The sequence below is a fragment of the Nicotiana tabacum genome, chromosome 20, assembly GCF_000715075.1.
Source record: "Nicotiana tabacum cultivar K326 chromosome 20, ASM71507v2, whole genome shotgun sequence".
Classification (NCBI taxonomy): domain Eukaryota; kingdom Viridiplantae; phylum Streptophyta; class Magnoliopsida; order Solanales; family Solanaceae; genus Nicotiana; species Nicotiana tabacum.
This window is the reverse complement of record NC_134099.1, coordinates 86300521-86322972: the sequence shown is the minus strand read 5'-3', so window position 1 is coordinate 86322972 and position 22452 is coordinate 86300521. Positions and strand designations below refer to the sequence as shown.

At 35.8% G+C, this 22452-nt stretch overlaps 1 protein-coding gene and 2 long non-coding RNA genes across 5 annotated transcripts; 1 reads left to right on the top strand and 2 right to left on the bottom strand.

Moving 5' to 3' along the window:
• Nucleotides 1-2271: 2271 nt before the first annotated feature.
• Nucleotides 2272-8500, bottom strand: LOC107775278 (uncharacterized). Of its 2 annotated transcripts, none has more exons than XR_012703987.1 (7): nt 8218-8500; nt 6868-6969; nt 5373-5507; nt 5013-5057; nt 4526-4658; nt 4332-4439; nt 2272-2567 (listed from the first exon to the last, which is right to left on the bottom strand). It is a non-coding gene; the product is annotated as an uncharacterized LOC107775278 (long non-coding RNA). The 2 variants fall into 2 exon arrangements; XR_012703988.1 differs by having other exon boundaries at nt 6868-6994; nt 8218-8487.
• Nucleotides 8501-8616: 116 nt separating this feature from the next.
• LOC107775279 (uncharacterized) lies at nt 8617-12311 on the top strand. Its single transcript, XR_012703898.1, has 3 exons — nt 8617-10262; nt 10767-10859; nt 11064-12311. It is a non-coding gene; the product is annotated as an uncharacterized LOC107775279 (long non-coding RNA).
• A 112-nt stretch (nt 12312-12423) lies between these two features.
• Nucleotides 12424-21899, bottom strand: LOC107775276 (WAT1-related protein At4g19185-like). Of its 2 annotated transcripts, XM_016594995.2 has the most exons (8): nt 21696-21866; nt 21317-21558; nt 18895-18957; nt 18661-18777; nt 17345-17630; nt 16414-16569; nt 13350-13501; nt 12424-12786 (listed from the first exon to the last, which is right to left on the bottom strand). In XM_016594995.2, exons 2-8 carry the CDS (start codon nt 21523-21525, stop codon nt 12603-12605), a joined length of 1167 nt encoding a protein of 388 aa, XP_016450481.1. In that variant the 5' UTR covers nt 21526-21558; nt 21696-21866; the 3' UTR covers nt 12424-12602. The 2 variants fall into 2 exon arrangements, with proteins under 2 accessions (XP_016450481.1, XP_075097241.1); XM_075241140.1 differs by having other exon boundaries at nt 21317-21899.
• Nucleotides 21900-22452: the final 553 nt, after the last annotated feature.

Here is a 22452-nt window from a genome sequence, read left to right as displayed (position 1 = left end):
ACTGGTATACCCCCATAGCATGCCCCTCTCATCCTTACTTGTTCATTTCTGTTTTATTTTCCGATGTACATTATATACTGCACAGGTTTATTTGGTAGTCTGGTCCTAGCCCCGTCACTACTTCGCCGAGGTTAGGCTAGGCACTTACCAGCACATGGGGTCGGTTGTGCTGATACTACACTCTGCACTCTTTTGTGCAGACCCTAGTGTTGTAGACTTCGGACCGCGGTGGGATTGCTGATTCTTGTTCATCAGGCGACCCGAGGTAGCCCTGCAAGCGCCCGCAGGCCTTGGCGTCTCCTTCCATCTACTATTCCTGTTTCTTTCATGCAATTCCAGAGACAGTGTTGTATTTATTTCTTTCAGACCTTTATTTGTAGTGTTCTTAGACCGTCTGTGAAAATGTAACACCAGTTCTGGGTAGTCGAGATTCAAACAGTTGTATTGGATTCATGTTCTGATAGCTTTTTTTTTCTTCCGCTTATGTTAAATTCCGTTGTTTAAATGTTATTACTCCGAAATTGTTAATGAATATAAAATGGGTAAAAATGTAAATTGTGCAAATAATTGGCTTGCCTAGCTCGTATTAGTAGGCGTCATCACGACTCCCGATGGTGGAAAATTCGGATCGTGACAAGCACGATCTTAACTCTTGGGGGGGAGCGAAATTGTGGTTAGGATAGGAATATACCTAGTCATTGTGCTTAATTAAATATCATAATCTCAATGCATTCTTAATAGATTAATTTCATAGGCATATAGGCATTAATCTATTTTGAATAGGCGAGTAGTACTTCTGGAGATTGACTATGAGAGCAATTGTTCGATTAATTAGCAACCATGAGTGAATTGTGTGAAAGGGAGAGTTAACTAGAACACAATAGGATTGATAAATCGATCACAACCCTGGAATATTGTCTCTACTGAATACACAACAACCATTTTGTTGCTTGATAATTTAGTTACTACTTAGAATTACAGTTTAATATAATTAAACTCTTGAACTCGAATTGGCTAGACTGAATAACAATCTTGGTGAATTTAATGGGTAGTTGATACAAATCTTTGTGGGTTCGACACTCAACTTATTATTTTATTATTTGTACGACCACACATACTTGGTTGTGCGTTGGGAGCAACAATGCTTCAATGGAGAAGTATAATGATACGTGATGGATATTTGAAATTTGTATGGTGATTTAGAGGTTAATTTATTCACAGAAGGAAAAAGAGTTCATAATTTTCTGACTATGATGACAACACAATTTTATTCAGGATGACTAAAAAGTTTAATCATGTATGTTACGTTTTTTATTGATTAATGTTTGTTACTTTAACCAACAAAAAAAAATTACTAAATGTTTGTATATGTAAAATAAGAAGTATATATCGTTATAGTTTAAATATGATGCCCTAAATTCAATAGTTCAGTATAAATCAAAGACTTAATGGCTAATGCATATATTTACGTAAATAAATGAATATTTCTTCTCCAAATTTGTCAAAATACTCTACTAGAATTGCCGCAAACGCTATTAATACCTTAATCTTCATACTTAATTAACAAATGTCTTTTCTATCAAACAATTAGTTGGTTAGAGAGATTGGCTAGCAATTGATATTATTTCGTAGCCTAGTAGGGTCACCTTTAACTTGGCGGCTCTAAAAGTCTCGTGTATTCTTTTACTAACTTTTAGGACACATTTTTTTTCATCATTATCGTCATTATTTAATCATCATGATAAATGTCATGGAATTTTTATTTTAACAACGAGCAGATATATAGCATAGTACTATTCTCATACTACAAGAAAATAGGTCTTCAGCGAGGGAAAATTTGGTCGATAAAAGTCCAATTTCGGTCGTTATAAGTTGATAACGACCGGAAAAAGTTCAGCCGTCACCGGTCGTTAAAAGCTCCGTCGTTACAAGTTAACGACCGGTTTTACAATCCGGTCGTTAAAGGTTCTTTAGCGACAGTATAATTTTCGGTCGTTATACATGCTTTTTAGCGATAGGATTTTTCCCTCGTTAAAATGTTATCCGGTAATTAAAAAACTCTAATCACGACAACTAATTAAGTCAATTCAAGTAATTTAAACGACCGATATTCCCTTCGTTGATTGTATAATTGCTTTTAATAGCCAAAATTCCCTTCGTTAATAGTCATTTATCTGTTAGAGAAATATGTCGTTAAAGAGTTTTAATAACCACATCTTTCTTCGCTAATATGAAAATGTAATAAATATAATTACTAAAATTTAAATTACATGAATAGTAATAATTCTTTATATGCTTTCATACACGCTGAACAACATTAGAAAATAAACCAAATACTTGATATCTTGTTAGTATAATGAACTAAAGTATCATATTTACCAGAAACCAATCTAAATTGTAAGAGATCATTTTTAACAATTCCTAAAGAGAGAAAAAGTAAAATTGCATCATATATATGTACATAAGACAATGTCTTTAATCATCCCCCACAAACCAAAAACCTCTTATACTTCAATATGCTCTACACTTTCTTCAAGGATAGGTTCTTTGGACTTCAAATTTTTAATCTGTTAAAATAACAAATTTATGTTAGTTTAGTAACAAAGAATAAACAACTAAAGAAGATCATACTAAAGTATAATATAAAGATGAAAAATTTGAAGTGAAAAAGTACATGTTGAAATTGATGAACAGGCCTATTCGAATGACTACAAAATCTTTTTCTATGTTGATCCTATAGGCATATTGCTCAACTTCTAAAAATGTAGTCTAAAGCTGAAAATTTCCAGAAAAAGAAGAAAGGGAAAGGATGACTCACAATGCAAGACTTCATTTCGATGATCGAGATAACAAGTGGGGGTTTAAAGAAATACCGACTCTTAGACTTCAATCCCATTTTCTTGTTGGAATCAAAATTTAAAACTTCACTCACAAACAAATACTAGTACTACGTAATGATATATTTATTTCAAGAATTCTATTCAATGGGATTAGAGTTTAAATTGGATAAAACAGAACAATTAAAGGCCTTACATTATATCAAGGATATGACATCAATATAGGAATATCACTGAATGTGATCCAACGATCCTTAGTCTGCAAAAATACTTCTTTTTTGGTAAGGAGTCTCCTTAAGTATTTATATTAAGGATAAATACCTTTTTTTGGGGCAAAACTATCACTGAATGTGATCCAATGTCTTTGTGATGACAACTGCCGTTATATTGTACTTGTTGTAGGCGTCAAGGGCATGGTGAGAATACATGTCATTTGATTTTGTCAAGGACTTGAGACAGTGTAAGGAATGGGGAAGACGAGGATTGTGAAGATCAAATTTTGGTGGAGAAGTTTCAAGGTGATCTGAGGCAATTGTTGGATGATAAATAATGGCAGCAGGTAGTTGAGGGAACATGTTTGGATGCTGCTAATAATAATGGGAACAAGTCCATTGTAGTTCATCAAGGATTTGATGTTAATAAGATGCGAAATACAGCAATTGTTGCTAAGAATGCATCTGGGCAGCAGGAGGTCACAAAACCTGGAAAAGAACTAGCTAATAGTGGTCCAATAAATCCTGTAGGTGATGTTTCAAAGGTGGTGAAGGATCAATCTAAACCTATAGGTGATGTTCGTGCTACTACAGCCTTGGCGAGGCTTTACAAGGCTGTGAACTCAGTGTTACAAACTAATCCTAAGCTGGATGGTAATGGGGAGGTGGTAGTCGCAGGGATGCAGCTGGTGAACCATCTGATAAATCAACAGGTTTTAAAACTTCTATTGTGGCTAATGAGGGGCAAGAATCAGATGTTGTAGCTAAAGGATCCGATGTTTGTAAGCTACTGCCTATAACAGGTGGTTCCAGTGCTGCTACAGGTCTTGTTGACGCTACTGTAGTTAGGGGTTCTCAGGTTTTACAACAACAACAACTCAATATAATCCCACAAGTGGGGTTTGGGGAGGGTAGTGTGTACGCTAACCTTACCTCTACCCCGATAGGGTAGAGAGGCTGTTTCCGATAGACCATCGATTGGCATGGCACGTGTAGCTTCTGGCAAATATTAGTGTTTTTTGAAGAATTAGAAAAACACCTATGCCCAATGTCACACCAGTTTGACACGAGTACATTAAGGCAATTGAAGGATCCATGTAACATGAGGAATGACTATAGCATAGACCATTAAAAAAACGCAAACAAGCAACAATGTGATTCTTAACTGAATGTCGACATATGCTTTTATAAACTAATCAGCATAAAGTAGTGCAAACTGCATAAAGATGTCATTTATTATTTATATGACATGAGAGAGAAAAAAGCATGAGATTCTCCTAACCTTAACTTCTATGGTAAAGTCTCCAGGAATAACTTTGTGTAACTCTTCGCTATGAACAGACACTGGTATTTTGTGGACAAGTAGCTTTGCCACCTAGGGCTCTTGCACCTAAATTCAAAGGAGTAGATGACCATCTTATAATCAGGACACAAGAAAGAAAATAAAATTTAAAATAAAAGGCTTTATGATATTACCTCCTCATGAACTAACGGTATGATACAATCAACTCCACACTAATCTTGGCAAGAACAAGTTTCATCGCAGTACATGCATCATCCAGACAATTATGTGGAGAGTCCTTCTTTCGAAGTTCAAAACCTAACACAACTATTTGGAAACTATTGTAAGTAAACAATAGCATTCACCAAGCAGAGCTTGTGATAAATAGTTAAATACTTGTTAATCTTCAGTTTATAAAAGGAACCATAGTTGGAAAAAGAAGAACAGGGGGACAAACCACAAAGACTGCTAAAAAAAAAGCAGCACAACTATTTTACTAAACACAAAATGAATAAAGTTATTTGGAGTGTTCAGATAAAAGCATTTGAAAAAATGTCTGCACTTATAAATTCCCAAATAAAATAGGAATCCAAAGTAAGGGTTGATATGGCCAACAATTCAACAGAGTGGACATACCGTAGCATGGGAAAGAAATACTAAGATTAAAAAAGCACAGCTTACCTTACACAAATTACTTAAAGAAGGTCTTCTATTAGAAGGCTGATCCTGATATTTGAAGACATAAGATGTGTCAATCACTCTTGCATGATCTATCTTCAAAGTTATTAAGAACAACATAACAGATCTTTATCAAAAAAAGAAAAAAGAAGCGAAGGACATAACTGAGGAAAAGCACGGCATAATACTCTACGGACAGGGAAAGAAAAGAGAAAAGGGAGTAGAAATAACATTAAAGCCTGGGGATATTAAAAGGAGACACGTGATCATAAAAGCCATATCATTTCCATTTACCAGTAGATGTGCACCAAAGATTTGAATGTTAATTAAAGACCATCACTTATGATGCAAGATGTAGCTTACCTCGAAGGTCATTGTGTAAACTGTGGCCAATCAATATGGTTTTTAGCTTCTTCATGGACATCTGTGCATCAGCCAATGAACAAGAAACTCCATCTAAATCTCCGGCGGTTATTCCAGTAATCTCAGTTTTGTAATCTGCAATTGGTTTATTTGGATTTACAAATTCATTGAGTCTAACCTCCTCGTGTGAAGAATGCAAAAGCACATGTGGTTGATCGAAAGGACTGCTATATAATTATAGATGCTGAGCAATACGCTAACGCAGCTGGACAGTTGATCACTAAGGAACTTGAACAATCTAAGATGCAACTCTCAACAGATCGGAAGGAGAAAAGAGTTGGGCAGGTACTTGATGCTCCAACTCCTAATGGGAATCGAGCTCAATCATCTCCTGAAACTATTGCTGCTTTGAAGGATCCTAAGGCAACAGATGGTACAAAGGTTTTGGAATTTCCTACTGAGATTCCAAAACATTAAGGAAGTGTCCCGAGTGTACATTTTTCTCTGTTTGTCTAAAGAATTTGCTATACGCTCTGTTTATTCCATCTCTAACAAAAGTGATAATTTTATCATCTTACTAATTATAAAAAATTAAAAGCAAAAAAGAGAACTTATCCCATCAAATTGTACAAAAAGAAGAAGAGGATAACTAGGAGCATGGTCCCTACCCCAAACAAACCTTCTCCATCATATACAATAGAACCAGTACTGCCTTCCCAATAGGTAGCAGATGATATACTTAGTATAGGAATGAATATTGACAGCAAGTATACAACAAGTGTCAAGGAGATAGGAAATAACAATGTTAGAAGAACAATGGTGGCACCTCCACCTATGTTAGAAATTGTTGGACAAAAAATGAGCAGACTAAGAAACCCAACAATTAGTGAAGGAACCATTGGTGATGGCTAGGGGTGGCAATTTGAGCCCAAACCCATCTAACCTGCCCAATCCGCCCAGAGATAAATGGGTTGGGTTACAAACATTTTAGCTCATGGGTCAATTTGGGCTGAGCCCAAGTTAACCCATTGTATTTTATAGCTCATTCTGACTCATTAAGTAGCCCAAATACAACCTATGAAACTCATCCAAAATAAAAGGTATCTCAACCCAACTTATATAAAAATTTATTTAGTTGCCCCAATTTTACTCTTTTTTTTTGTATTTTTAATTTTATGTTCTTTTATTTTTCTACACCATACACCCACCCTACCCCCTCCCCTCAAAAAGAAATTTTTTACTTTTTTTTTTGTATTTTCAGTTTTTCTTTTTTTCTGCACCACCAACCCCCCTCACCCCCTCAAAAAAAAAATTACTTTTTTTTATTTTTAATTTTCTGTTTTTGTTTCTGCACCCCCCACCCCCGCAAAACCCCCTCCCCTAAAAAATATTTTTTTACTTTTTTTTTGTATTTCAAAACAAAAAATTTATGTTTTTTTATTTTTAATTCGATCTCATACATCACAAAGTAAAATAGGATTTTCAATCTACTAACCTGTTAAATGATTCAATCTATTGATCACTTGAAGATGGTGATGAATGCTGATCAAACACTATCTTTGCAAGTTGTGTGTATTTACTCCCTAGCCCATCCATCCTGAAAGAGCATGATACAATATGTGCTGGCAAGTCAAAACAAACATATTGCCAGTACGATTAACCTGATGAACTCTTATGGATGAAATACCTATTCCGAGAATTGAAGTTTGTGCAGATTAATCAGACAACTATGTACAATAATCAAACTGCAATTCGTACTGCATCTAATCCAATATTTTTCAAGAGAACCAAGCATATACAAATGACGATCGTTTTATCATAGAGACACAATCACCAAGTCTGCAAAGTCAGAGGACTAACTTTCTTACGTACTAAGTTCATTGCTAATCCATAAACTATATATGTAGGTTGAAACAAACTTTGGTATGACATATATACACACACCCCTTGAGGGGGAAGATAGCTAGACTTAGACCAAGTTAAATACGTACAGAAGTAACAGTGCACATACTAGTGTCTCACATCAGATAAATATAATATACACATTGTAAAGTATGCCTATGAAAGACTCCATCATACGACATTCAACTTTACGCATTCTCCCAATCTTTTCTCCTTTTTTCTCTTCTCATATACCTCTTCACCCCTTCTAAATCAATCCCGAATGAGCATGACATTTTGGTACAATGTATAGTAGCTAAAATCAGTGCATCGATGCTTCTCTGGTCACTCAACACAAAGTTTTCTACTAGTATCATTTCCATCATGGGTGTTATATAATAAAATTATGAGGATTACATAAGATTGTTGTATATTAGATAAGCTATGATGGAGGAAAGGACCAAAAGAGGACAGTGCATCCACCCTCTTCTCTAGATTGCTTCTAGTTGAAACACAACATTTCTCCCCTTTTCCCATCCATTTTGGTTTTACATATTGATTCATCTTATTGTCCAATCAATATATAGATAGAAATAATTTTTGTATTTTGTGTCATTCTTTCACCAAAGGGAACACCAATATCCATATACATACAAGTGTGTTCGCAACCGCTAAAAATTATCAACTTTAATTTTAGGAGGACCAATATTTCGACAGTTATACTTGGCACTCAGTGAAACTGATAGCACGAAATTGACATTCAGAATAAACTGTTAGAGAAGATGATTTAATCGTGGCATGAGATATAGCAGTTGCTCGTTAAAAACAGATATCGCTCAACTGATGGGGAGTCAAATCACAATCTATGCTCTGGCCTCTCTCATCCCTGCTCCTAATTGAGATGCCTTTTCTAGCAAAATTATCACTCAATTCACGTAGAAAAGGGTAAAATTTTGAACCTTACCTTAATGAGAAGAAACTCGAAGATGAGCAGCTGTTGTCAATGAAGGTGACGAGTAGCTGCGTTCGCTAATTGCTGAATTTTAGGAGTAGATCAGTTTCTTTAATTATTTGAATTCGTCGTAGCAGATCTCTGCAAATTCGTTCAAAACTGAGGTTATGATGGAACTGTTAGAGAAGTTGACGTTTCTGGCTTTTTAGGTTTATACGAACTGTCTAGAGAATTAGTCGACGTCTTAGGGCTTTTCCCTTTTTTTAGGGGGTGGGGTGGGGGTGGGAGTGGGAGAAGAGAGTTGAGGTGTGCGAAAAAAATGAGGGAAAAGTTAGCGCCTTTTGTTAATTAATAATTATTTAATGACCGGCTGTGTTATATTTAACGGCCGAATATTATCTCCTCGTTAATATTGAGCTAAAAATTAGTTTTAACGACTGGAAAAAAAAATTTGGTTGCTATAAATACACTTATAATGACCTGATTTATGTCCCTTCGTTAAGAAATGGTCGTTAAAAATCAAATTTCTTGTAGCAATGTCATGGAATCTTAGGAATTAGAGTGTAATAAAATATTAACATGTCAGCTTCGGGTTATGCTATTATAATTTGAGTTAACTTGCATTAATCATCGTCAGCTCATGTCTTGTTATTCTTAAGTCATCTTCTTGAACTATTCTTTTGACTCGTATCTTTGTTGCTTTTTGATAGTGCTTTTTTTTAAAAAAAAAAAAGTATTTATTTCATTAACATTCTGTTTTCGAGCCTTATTGGTTATCTTTAAATCTTAGAAAATGCTGTATGCATCATTGCAAGGGGTGTGTCATCAACCCATGATGGTGAGCAGAGCAATGCTGTTAAAGCATATTCTTGGCTTCTTTAGATATTTTCAGAAGGTTATTTTTCTTGTAAATTCAGCAGGATCTTGTTGATGATTTTTGGTTCTTGTTTTACTTTTACAAGGACATTTTCTCGATTTGTGTATGTTATGCTAATATTCTCTGTATCATTGGTGCTAGTACTAGGCAATTCCCAAACCCTTTGTTCTTTACAATCATCAGGTATAATTTTGGTGGTCGGATTGCGAATGAGAAAGGAAGATGGACGAAATTGGCTACTCCAACATGAAAGCAAGACGTTAAGCATTTTTCTTCTAGAGCCAAAATTTATCAGGAGATCAGGACTATATATGTTTCTTCTGAGAATTTGGAGCATTTTGTCTCTTATATTAAGTGCATTGATTGAGGTTTCTAAGATTTGGCAGGTTCAAAAAGGTGCAAGGAAAAAGTTTATTCAGGAAATTTCTTTCCAGTCAAAAGACAAAAGATATTTGGCTGGATTATATATAGGATTTAAGTTATATACACTATTGGTGCGAAGAGTTTTTACTTCATCAGTATAGTTTAACCTATTATAGCTGCATGTTAGTTACTATTTTTATCATGTTGTCAATTATCATAAAGATTTACCTGATTGTGTAAACATTTATTTTTTATGCATAGAACTTAAACTGTCTACTATGGGATATAGACCTTGCTTTACGTTGCCACTGGGGATGAGGCATATATATATGGCTTTTAACCGTGAAATGGATGCTAATTCAGTCAAAAAGGAAAGAAGATGTACTTCATTGCCATCTGAATCACTAGAGTGGAACATGCCTCTAGCTGGAAAGAAGATGAATGAATGTCTGAGTTGAATGCTATTGCAAGGGAAGTTGAAGCAGAGTTAGCTCCAAGAGAAATAGGATGCAATTTGGCTGACCTTTTGGATGCAGTGAACACAGTCCTTTTCAAGTCAATGGCTTCAGATATCAATAGCAATTCACAGACAGAGCTTGAGATTGCAATTATTGGGAAATCGATCAACTCTCCTAATAAACTGCCAGCCAGGTCGCGTGACCAATAATTATTACTCTACTACATTCTTTTTTTCAGAGGCTTCACTGGAAATGTGCTTCTAGAGCAAATCATGGTTTAATGCCGACTTCTCCTCTCCACTTAGGTCTACTGATAATTTTAGTTCAAATGCATATTTGGTGCGGCCTCAAGATTTGAGGTAATGATCTTATATTCTTTTGTGTCTTTGTTTCTACCATTGATATGCTATCTTGAACAAGCAGGTGCCGCTTTGTGTTGTCCCTACAGGTTCAAGATGCTAAATTGCAACCTTGGAATGGGGAGAATTGTGATTTTGGCGACACAATGTTATTCTTAAAGATTTTAACTTTCAACCATTTACTCTGTGATACTGCAGCCATCTTTCCTGGTTTTGAAAAGTTCCTCTCCATATTTTAACTTCATTTATCAAAGCCAAAAAGCATACAGATATGCAGATTGGCTTTTTGTCACATTATCTATCCTGTTACAGAATGATATATATATACAAATTATATAGCAGCCAACAATACTAGATCTCACACTGCATGTAGACTTGATTTTTCCTTTGTAGTATCCACTGTCTTCTGACCAAAACATCTGATTTAGTTTAACAGACTTATTTAATTATTTCTGTGCATACTTATAATGACATAACGTATGAGATGTTATTATACTTTTTTAGGCTGGCTATTATGGCTTCAGAAAGATTGCTGATTCTGCAGCCACACAATTGGTCTTTGAGGAGAGATCATGGCATGATGTTGTACTATAGTAGGTAAGAAACGCAGATCATCGCCGCAAAATTTTCTTTTCTTTTCCTTTATTTTGTAGGACTTTAGTAGACTAGTAACCTGCTAAAATATGTTACTAATTTACATTGATAATGTACCAATTTTTACACTGTTATCGTACATAAGTTAAATCCTTTTAGTATTGTACCATTATAAAAATCCAATCTTGATAAATGAACTTGTATCAGGGAATATGAGGAGGCAGTGAAGGAGCTAAGCATTTGAGAAATTACACTTACTGTGTTTGGAATCATCATGGAAATCACTTGGACATAAAGGTCACTTATCAGTTCCTTGACTTGTTTTGTGAAAATCTTGGTGACTTCTTGATCCAATATACAAAAAGAACACACGACCAGTAGGACTTTATCTGTAGTATTTATTTATTTATTCATTTGTTATATTTGACTTTTGTAAATAGTTTCCTTGGACCAACCTTTTTTGCATTGTTTCAATGAATGGACTATTTTGAACAGCTCCCAGCAGCTATCTTAGCTCTCATAGCTGGACATCCTTCAAAAATAAGTTCCATCTTCATGCGAATAAAGTCCTATATTAAAAGTTGATATGAAAAAATAGGCTATATATAAGGTAAGGTGATACTTCTGATGCGTGGAGCCTTTTGGGAAAATCATCCAGGTTTGGTCCAAAAACGGAGACCATGTTAAGAGTGTCTTTGGATTAACTTAGCCCAATAATGTGGTCAGCAGGCCTAAAGAATACTAAGCATACAGTTTGAGCCATGTTGTGCAACTTAAACGTGATTATGGCTAATTAGTAAAAAAACGTAGCTTTTAACTAAGCTTATTCTAGCTTATTAAGCTACAAGGTACTGAGCTTCTTAACTACGTTATACAAAAGATTGAATATCTAGAATATTTTGATAATAACGTTGCAGATCAATAGGATATAGATACATTATGATTATACACTAATTTAAGTAATATGCCTGTCCTTGAAAGTTTGGCAATTCAATTTGCTGATGGTGTTTAACTAATATCCTTCCATACTATTTCTGCATTCTGGATTATGCTTGAACTAATGGATTAGGTACTTTGGTAGATGAAGTTATCTATGTGGATTTTAAAGCTTGTTGCTTTGGTTACTCAATTGTCAAATGCCGATCATTAGCAGGAGACAAGATTAAAATAGCCCCACCCACCACCACCCTAAGCAAGGGGCCTTGAGTCAGAGGCGAAGCCATGATTCCAACTTTATGTGTTCTGAACGACGGCTTCAAGTGCTAATAACTAGGTTCTATATTTAATGTGTACATAATGGATTTGGCCGAACCCATATTTGAGCTTCTACCTTCTGCCTTGAGCATCCTTTGCCGCAGACAAGATTAAGACAAAGCGACAGCTTTTACTAACATTATTAAATCAAAAACTGAGTTATCTCACTAACACTCTTGATATTGAAACTAAAAGCATGTTGAATTGTCCAACTCTATTTATCTAAAAGAATCAAATTGCTCTCTCCTGTTCTAAAGTAGATATGGTAGACAATGCCATGTTGGCTTAAAATAAAAGTGGTCAGACTGCAGGATTTGATGAAAAGAAGTATTTATCGAACAAAATAGTTTGGCAGAATTATAAGACTGTTGACTTAAAAACTGAGATGAAAGATTTTCTATATGCTTTCTGACTACTGCAAGAAAAAAGTTTGATAAAATTGTATAAATGATCATGAAGGTGATCAAGTAATATGAATATCCACAGCACTATCTAATCAATGATCTTTGGTATTGAGGAAGTAGGAAGGGAGAAAAGGTGTCCTAGCTGATATTGAATTGGAGGATCCGACGACCGTGAAGCATGAGAAACAGTTCCAATGGCTGCCTGCCTCTGTCTGTAAGATGCCCAAGTTACCAAATAAAGCCCAGCTATAATGAGAAGCCCTCCCAATATGCTGCAAATAACAAATTCATGAGTTCTTAGAGTAAAGGGTTCGTCTAAGAATAAGTAGAAGGTAGAAGTAGAAAAGAAGATTATATGAGACAGTCAAATGTTCGAGTTTTTAGCCAAAATTATCCCTTATCTTTCGGTGTAGGCTTGACTTTGTCCTTTAAATATAACACTGAGCGCTATTTATCCTCTAAGTTTGCAAAACTTGAGCACTTTTAACAAGAACCATCTCTAAATAAAGAAAATTTGATGTAGGAATAAAATGATTAAACGAATATGCTCATTTTCCCGTGAAGGAGCTTTCAAAACTCTTTCGCTTTTGTAATCCTCATTGTGCCAAAATTGTGAAGCATAACAAAGAGGAAAATGATAATAAGCATGGATATTACTTAAGTTTCACTTTTAGGGGCAGTATACTGACTCAAAATTCCCGGAAACAACCTCGCTATCCCTCCGAGGTAGGGGTAAGGTCTGCGTACACTCTACCCTCCCCAGATCCCTACTTGTGGGATTCTACTGGGTTGTTGTTGTTGTTGTATACTGAGTCAAAAAAATTAGAGCACTAACCTTCCAAGATAAATAGGGCTCCCAAGGAAAACTCTTGATAGGAATGCTGAAGCAGCAGGTTGAAGTGGATTATACAGAGCAACCATAGAAGGGCCAAGAATCTTATTGCACCATGTCAACATTCCATAGTTCAGGGCAGATGCAACAATACCCTGAAAAAATAGAAATTATGGTAACTCAACTATTTTGTTTTTACCGCTAACTAAACGACTGTTCCTTGTAAAAAATAAATAAGAATGCACATCCTAACCACAAGGGATGAGATATACAGATGAAGGAGAGAATCCACAATGAATCAGTTAAAAATAAGCTTAACTAGATGTTTTGGCATTCATTTTTTATTTCATTTTTTTTGAATAACCGTGGTGTCCGGGCCAGAATACCCGCGCCTTGACTAATTCCACGGGATATTTTGGCATTCATAGTAGACATGGTTGGCAGTAAATCTCTATCACTAATTGCCATTACTAAGTAGTCAATGATGATTGGAACTCTAGATAGCAATACCAGGGAAGAAAAGCATGAAGACCGTTAAAAGTGTCAGTTGTACACTAGATTGTATGCTATAAGGCACGCATTATATGCACATCAGTGATAGACTAGTATAATTCAAGGCATCTCTTCTGCTTGTAAGATAGGAAGGAACTAAGCTTCAAGTTGAAAGAAAGCCACAACTTGAAGCTTAGCTCCTTACTATCTTGAGTAGAATCCTTATTCACGTGGAACAGAATGAGCTTTGTTTCATAACATAGGCAGTGAGAATGTAAGTGCTTATGTCAGATTTACTACACCAGCAACAGTTGCGCCTCAATCCCAAGCTAACTGGCGTCCACTATATGAAACCTCAATATCTATTTTGCTCCATTTGGACCACTTTCGTTCCGATATTCAATAATTTGGGTTCTCTAATACTACAGGTTCTCTACATTTTCTAATGACATACAAATCTATAAAGAGGCTAGAAGGACTCCAATCAAATCTGGACTTAATGTAAGCATGCAAACATGACTAAGCCTTAATCCCAACTAGTTGGTATTCGCCTATATAAATATTTTGCTTTTATTGTGTTCTATTTTTCGCTATCTCTGCATGGATTTCGAGATTGGAGATCCCTAAAAACAACTTCCTTTCATGTGATTTTAGATCTACCTTATTTGGTTTTTAACACTTTCAATGATCATGTTTCCCACTTGTAGGCCAGCACATCTGGAGATCTATAAAGGACAGAGTCAAACCATCTCAAGTTACTGTTATGTTCTCTCATATTATCAGCTATGAGTGATCCTCATACTGATGCTAATTATACTGTTTTGTTCCATCCACAAGATGAGCCAGGTTTCCTTAATGAGATTACATCTTTGTGATTGATGACATAGTGCCTTGCAATAGCAGCAATATGGCTGAGAGAAGTACGATCAAACTGAAATTTGAGGACAGCTAAATTGCCTTCTGCTTGAGTTATCCTCTCACCTACCTTATTTTTAGAATTAAGGAGCAAGCCTTGATATTGCGTCGTCACAACTTTATCACTTACTACCACGCCTTACAGCAACTTCCATAAGTTAAGAATACAGCATTTCCACTTTCTCCTAAAAAAAGGCATTGTTCTAGAAACACTGTGACAAGAGGGGTTGCTCTGATGGTAAGCAACCTCCACTTCCAACCAAGAGGTTGTGAGTTCGAGTCTCCCCAAGAGCACGGTGGGAAGTTCTTGGAGGGAAGGATGCCGAGGGTCTATTTGGAAACAGCCTCTCTACCCCAGGTTAGGGGTAAGGTCTGCGTACACACTACCCTCCCCAGAGCCCACTAAGTGGGATTATACTGGGTTGTTGTTGTTGTTGTTGTAGAAACAAACTGCGTTGAAAATGAAGATCGCTAATTTTACTTGATTTGTCTTCCTATTGTAATTGAAGACATATTGACCTCTTCAATTTATGTTTCTCCTCTTAAACAGAAGTATTTCCTTGATAAATAAAATAAAATAAAATAAAAAGGGATGCATGTTGCTTAAGAGGAATCGAAACTAACAAAGTCACTTATGGTGGAAATGTTATTAATGAAAAGGTTAGATGGAAACAAATGAAATCGTACTCTGATATGAAGGGACTCGTATTGCATAGGTTGTAGCAAAAGTTAAAAGGACAATTATATATCTACAAACTTTTGATTCACGAGAGATCAAAGTTGAAGATCAGGCTCAAGAGCTATGATAAATTGGTGAATTGATATAAAAGAAAAAAGAAAGGCAATAAGAGTAATCATCACTTTTTGGGTGTGTTTGGTATGATGGAAAATGTTTTCCACGGAAAATATTTTCCTGGAAAAAAAAGTGGTTTCCTTACTTATTTTCTAATGTTTGGTTAGCGAGGAGAAAATATTTTTGCAAGACCATTCTGATATAAATTAGGCAAACACTATAATCCTGAGCCCTGGACCCTATCCCCCGACCATGACACCCGTCCCGAACCCCGACCTAGACCATATCCCGACCATGGCCACAACACCTCGACCCCGACCCTGATACCTGGTCCCAACACCGAACCTCAACCCCACCCTCGACCTAGACCCCAAACTCGATCTCGGACCCCGACACAACCCCAGCCCCAGCCCCTGACACTCGGCCCCCGACCCCAACCCCGTCCTCGACCCCGACCCTGGAACCACCCCGGCCCCGAAATATGGAGAACATAAAAGAGAAATAGACCTAGATGCCAAAGAGAGAGAGAAACGACTGATTTAGGAAGTCTTTGCCCTCCGAAATCCAATGCATTTACTTTCTAAGACATTCTGAAGGGGAAGTGGGAGGCAGCAAGCTGAACACTTCTCCATTTGGGGGCTGTGGCGAATTTCACTGCTACTCCTTCGACCCATTGAGCCAAATCATAGCATATTCAATAATCCATTTAAATAATATATCGATCAGGCATGATATTCTAAAAATTGCTGCAGCTTAATATCTAATATCTTTCTAGTTGACAAGTCATTATAATTTGAAACTAGGAAAAAAATAGTAATTAAAACCTGCTTCAGAACAGGAACCATAAGGGAATGAAGAGAATCTTACGGCATAGCACACAGCGAAAACTTCTGATTGTGTCAAGTTCCAGTCTGTTGACTCATTGGTCATCGAGAAGGCCGTTGCTATCATTAAAAGACAACCAAAAAAGTAGGAATATGCTGTCACTGATATACTCGCAGGGTATTTTGCCAAAACTGGAGCCTGAAAAATTCTTAAAGTTCAGCCAACTCAGCGCAGTTGAAAACAATACAAACAGAAATAGTTTATCAGACAAAGTCAAGGGTCTTCCAGACAATGCTTCAAGATATGCCAAGATCTAAACTATCAACTATGTCCCAAAAAGAACAATGTGCACCAACCAAATACAGATTACTTTGATTAGAAACTAATGCTGTTATTTTTTCAAATAAAGTTATTATTTGTTATTAAATTATATTTTTTTTGAGAAGGATTTGTTATTAAATCATATAATAATCAAACATCTCAATACTCAGAATCCCTTGGAATCAAAAGAAAAGAGGCCTAAAATTAAGGTGGTCAATTAAGTGTTAGGTCTGATCAGTAGACATTAATGGTTAGCTAACCCTATTCTCATTGAAATTCATGAACAATTTACCGTATTTTCAATCACATACCAAATTTTCATCCCTAAAGTAACAAAGTGTCAGGGGGTCTCATTGAATTCAGATTGTCAATCATAGGAACGAGCATGTACTCAACAAAAGCATGCCAAATCACATTCAGCCGCATGTTCGCGGAATTGGTCATTGATGCTAGAAACTGTTGTATATCTATCTTTTTTTTATAACCGAGAAATCCCCAAAGGCCAGTGGTGCACGGTTCAAAACTCGGTGGATAATGGGCCCAAAATTGTTATACTATGTGTGAAGCCTTTCAGTTTAGTTGCTGAGGAACAATATCTGGTTCTCATCTGAGTCTTATGGAATCAATGAAAAGGAAAAATTCACCAAATTACCTGGATGGCTAAGTATGCCGCCATGCACATACAGTTTCCTATTAAGCATAAAACTCCAAGGTGCCAATCATCGAACCCCAACTCCAGAAATCTTGACATTAACCATCCAGTAGGCTCTGGCTGACCCCTAGCACTTATATCACTATGTGCTATGAATTCTGAGTCCCTGTTTCCAAAAACCACAGGTCCACGGAAGACGGCCATTAAAATAGCCCCAGAAACACAAACAATTGTACCTCCAACCTTTGCTTGACCTTCCACTGTAAAGAGCTTCACTGTTTCTGTACTGCATAAAATAACATTTAAGAGTAAAGTTGAACAGATCATCAACTACAACAGACAACTGGATGTGCAAATACATGAAAATTACACAAAATAGAAGGTGCTAGATTGAGGATGGCAGCCACTTTGTGGACAAGATTGCCAAGCAGAGAAGAACAACAAAGAATCTACAGATGAGTATCAAGGGCGTCAATTTTAGCATGCTTTTAGTACTAAAACTAAATGATAAAACTGCAAAAGTCACAAGTAAATATGTCAAATAGCAACAAAAGAATGGATACCTTGATTACCACTCTCCTTAGATAAATGAAATGCTTCAAGACAAAAATAGTTAGCAGGTCTTCTCTTACATCTTCAGAAAATATCCCAGAAATAATTTGTTCTGAAACCAATTTTTTTGGTGAAAAATGTAGGAAGCAATACAATGTGCATAGCTGCATAGATTCCTTCTTTTTTAAGAAGCAGTCAACGGCGAAAGAGTTTAGCATCCCTTTCAACAACTATGTTCATAGTTTCCTGTAAAGTGCCCCTATATCTACCGATTATGTGGATTCCCACCATCTTTAAAGTTACTGAACCGGTTCATCTATACTACTTTGACTGCAATAGAACTATAATAGTGGAACTTCATATAAACACCAAACATGTTATCTTACTCTGTACGCAGAGCAGTCTCATCCGATGAACCTGTTATATAACTTTTTTATAGCTAATCCTTAATAAAAGTTTGCAGATATCCAAAAATAATATCACAGAGTATCATATTTATCGAAATCCTGATTCTCATTCGAGGTGTGAAAATTAGTGTCGTGTATTACTAATTCAATTTAGACAAAGCCATTTCAGGTTTTCTTGAAGGATACAATAATATCAGCTTATAGCATTTCATCCTAAAGAGACACAAGATTCCAAGTCCCCTTTCTCCAACTTCCAGTACAAAATTATCCACAATTGATTACAGAAATATACATGAATTCGGAGTGAAAGAGACACAGATACAGAATTCAAAGAAAAGGGGTTGATTTCTTACTGACCCCATCAATACTGCAAATATGAATGTAAAGACTGGTACTGCAGGTTGCACGGCCGCAGCATAAGTTGGATTTGTGTAGCCAAGACCAAAAAGAAACAAAAGTTGGTTCCCAAAAATACTGTTGCAGTTGCCAAGAAACAAGAAAAATATCAAAAAATCAGGTTTTTGTTCAGTGTAAGAATTATACAAGTTAATAACACAAATCTACTCAGAACAGTAGGCACATCAAACTTACCCGGTAAATCCTAGAATGAAAAATGATAGTAGAAGCCGCTTATTTAAAGGAATTCTCGACCGCCTAGACATAGAATGGAAGGAAATATTATTAGTGTTGCACCATGTACTTTCTGATATTGCAATTAATTTAAAAAAGAACTTCAAAATTTTGAAAAATGCTTAATAAAAATTAAAAAAAAATGTTTCAAGTAGTGCAAAGAGGACTAACACAAAGCAAGAAATGAATTTCACATTTAAACAAATATGTATAAACAATGATATCAGATAATAAATGAGAGAGCAAAAGCTAGAGACATGAGCAACAATTTCAAGTAAAAGAGATATTACTCATAATATCAACAAAGAATTCTTTATGTGAAGTCCAAGACCGTATACACATGATATGAGTATTTTTAAAAAGAATGTATCCATATGTTATGTTTGTTGAAGAAAATTGCTTCACTAAAAAAAACATTCTTGAGCAGCAAGACCCTCAATCGGGCTTTCGTTGCCATTTTTACTGAATCTAATAACTCTTTCTTTAGATCCATCTCACACACCAAGATAAGCAAGTCAGCATTCATTTTGAGAGCTTGTGATGAGTTCATACTATTATAGGGTTGTCATTCTCAAATCTTCAAATGGGAGAATAGCAGAATAATTTCAGGTGTAATCATAGTGGATTACCAAGTCAATTAGCAATGGAACACAATAAATTCAAACTGAATTCAGAAATTATCTTAATCCATCAAAATGGTCAACTAGAAGCACATAAAGGAAAGATGAAAATAACAACATAATTCTTTTATGAAACATTAACTAACCAAACTTTTAAGACAAAAATTAGCTTTTACTACAGAAACTCAAGATGCAACACCGGGTTGGCGGTAAACCAGCTCAGGCGACCAGACTCTCATAAGTCATAAACACATACTAGTAGACATTGTAGCAAAACGAGTTTCAGTAAATCTAGAAATAATATTTTCTAACATGAATAGTAGAAAGGACGGAACATGAATTAACTGTGAATAACATCTGTTATTAAGAATGCATCTGCCTGCCCATGCCTTCCACAACTTTTAACATTCTTTAATATAAAATCAATGCAACACCTTTTGAGGAATATTATGAAGGGATGAAAAGAGTTTCACGGTTGTATCTCATTAGGGGTGAGGGAGGGTGCAGGGTTAGTTTAGGGGGACAGGTAGTATGAGGACAACCTGTTGCTGATTACTTTTCCAAACATCTACAACATTTCGTGCCAAAAGGAGATGACAACGCAACAAGCTTGGAGATTACATGAGGGGAGCGTTACATGGGATCTCAAATTTAGAAGGAACCTTCAGGATTGGGAGATAAGGGAGTTTTGCTCCATAAACAAACTTTAATGGTAGACAATCAGTTCCTGGAAATGGGTGTTTGCGAGCAGTGGACGATTCTCAGTAAAAAGACTACTGCAAGTTGCTAGCTAGAGAAAAATCGAGTTGCCCTCATTTATTGGTTTGGATCCCTAGGGTGCCAGAAAAAGCATGTTTTTTTGGCTTGGTTTGGCATCTAGAGGTGCAATTCTGACGGGCAAAAACTTGAGGAAGAGTGAGATTACATATGTTAGTTGGTGTTTATGTGTAAACACTCAGGAGAGGACGTGGATCATCTAACTGCATGTAACATTATGTCTATGGTAGGAGATCTTAAGATGGTCCGTGGTACAATGTACCAAGCTAGGTACTATGAAGGATGCACTATTCAATTGGGCCTTTAGAGGACCAGAGAGAAGACAACGGGCTTTGAACATTCCTCCAGTAGCACTTATGTGGACAGTATGGAGGGAGAGAAATAGGAGAGATTTCAATATGAAGAGCTTGATTTTACACATTTGAGGAATACCCTCCTTATTTTAATGTCTTTCTGGTGCACCCAAGAGGTTCCTATTTGTCTATAAGATTGGGTGTCTTTCGTAGAGAATCATATCTCTCCGTACATTCTCTACCTTTCTCATATGCCTCTTGGATACTGGAGTTTTTTCCCCATTAATAATAAAATTGCATTTTACTTGATCAAAAAGAAATAAATCAATGCAAAAATCTTCCACCAAATATAATTGCAAAAATTGGCTCAATGTAAAATCATAATCCATGCCCCCAAGAGTATGGCTAAATAGTCGAGGCATAGGAGTAACAACCTGGGGATCCTAGGTCCAAATCTTAGCTACAAAACTTGGTGTAAGCTCATTTGCTCCATCTTAGTAAATAGGTTAACAAAATACAAGACTGATTTACCCGATACCAATGCTAATGAGCAATAACATGCTTAATGAATTAGTCAAAATCTACTCAAGCTTACCCAAACACCACAGATTAGAACTAAAACTATATGTCTGCATAAATAGATACATTCTTGGATAATAGATTCAAGAGCAACATAGAGAAAAAGGGACTAACTTTTCGCGAACATAGGCGACAGGGGCAAGAATGGAGAGAGCAAGAAGATCCCGATATAAGCAGAAGACAATTTGATTCATTCCAACATTGAGAGCCACTTTGGTAATAACATGGTACCCACCATACAGGAGCTGTATCATAGCCATTGTTCCATGAGCTCTCCATACCTCATTCCCATTCCCCACTGAAACTGCTGTCATCTTTATCATTTCATCCCACTGTATAAACACTTTTATATATTCCTATATATGTATAGAAAAGAAGTTATGGGATTGTGATTGTGGAATTGGTGAAAAATAGTGATGTTTGGTGTGATGGGGCCTTGTGATTCTTGATAATAAAGGTAAATAGAATGAACAGAAGGCGTGAATTTTCTTACAGATTTCAGTTCTCACGTTGTTGTCCTGATTTGGGTTTTTGTTTTTGCTGTTTGGTCAGAACCAAGATTTAAGTTGGTCTTTCAACCAATTGCAGTGCCCCACATCGTACATCTGCATCTCTCTTGCCAAATTTCAAGTCTTTCACTTTCTTAAAGCTAAAATGTCAATCATAGACATAGAGTGGGGCTAAATGTACTCCTCGGAGCATAAAGAATTACTCCTACTTTGTTCTATTTAGGATTACTTGGACATAAGGAATATCTAGGTTTCTGTAATTAGTAGGCGTTTCAACATAAGAATTGTAAAATTCTTAAAAAAAAAAAAAAAAAAGGCAAAAATCTTTTGTAAGTGAAAAAGTTTTTTGAAAATTAGAGTTGTGTTTGGACATGAATATAATTTTGTGTTGTTTTTGAATTTTTACGAGTGATCCGAGTAAAAATTTTGAAAAACGGCTTTTTGAAGTTTTCAAATTTTTGAAAAATTTCAAAATTCATTTTCAAGTAAAAATTGGAAATTTTATGGTCAAACACTGATTTCGAAAAAAAAATGAAAAATTTTCGAAAAAAAGTGAAAAAATTCTTATGTCCAAACGGGCTCTTAGATTCTGCCAAAGGAGAGAGAAATAAACTTTCTATTTGTCTTTGATAATTTGAGAGACGAATATACATTTGCTCAAGAAAATAAGTTATATGTTGACATAGCAATGAATTATTTATATTATTAATATAATTTAACATGTTATAGCATACTAGTACT

Coding starts and splice junctions, on each gene's coding strand:
- LOC107775276 (XM_075241140.1), bottom strand. CDS start 21,525: ATGATAAAGATGACAGCAGTTTCAGTGGGGAATGGGAATGAGGTATGG. Junction 17,631..18,660: donor ATATTTGCAGTATTGATGGG/GTCAGTAAGAAA, acceptor TATTTTATGCAG/TACAGAAACAGTGAAGCTCT. Junction 12,787..13,349: donor AGCCCTATTTATCTTGGAAG/GTTAGTGCTCTA, acceptor TGTTATTTGCAG/CATATTGGGAGGGCTTCTCA.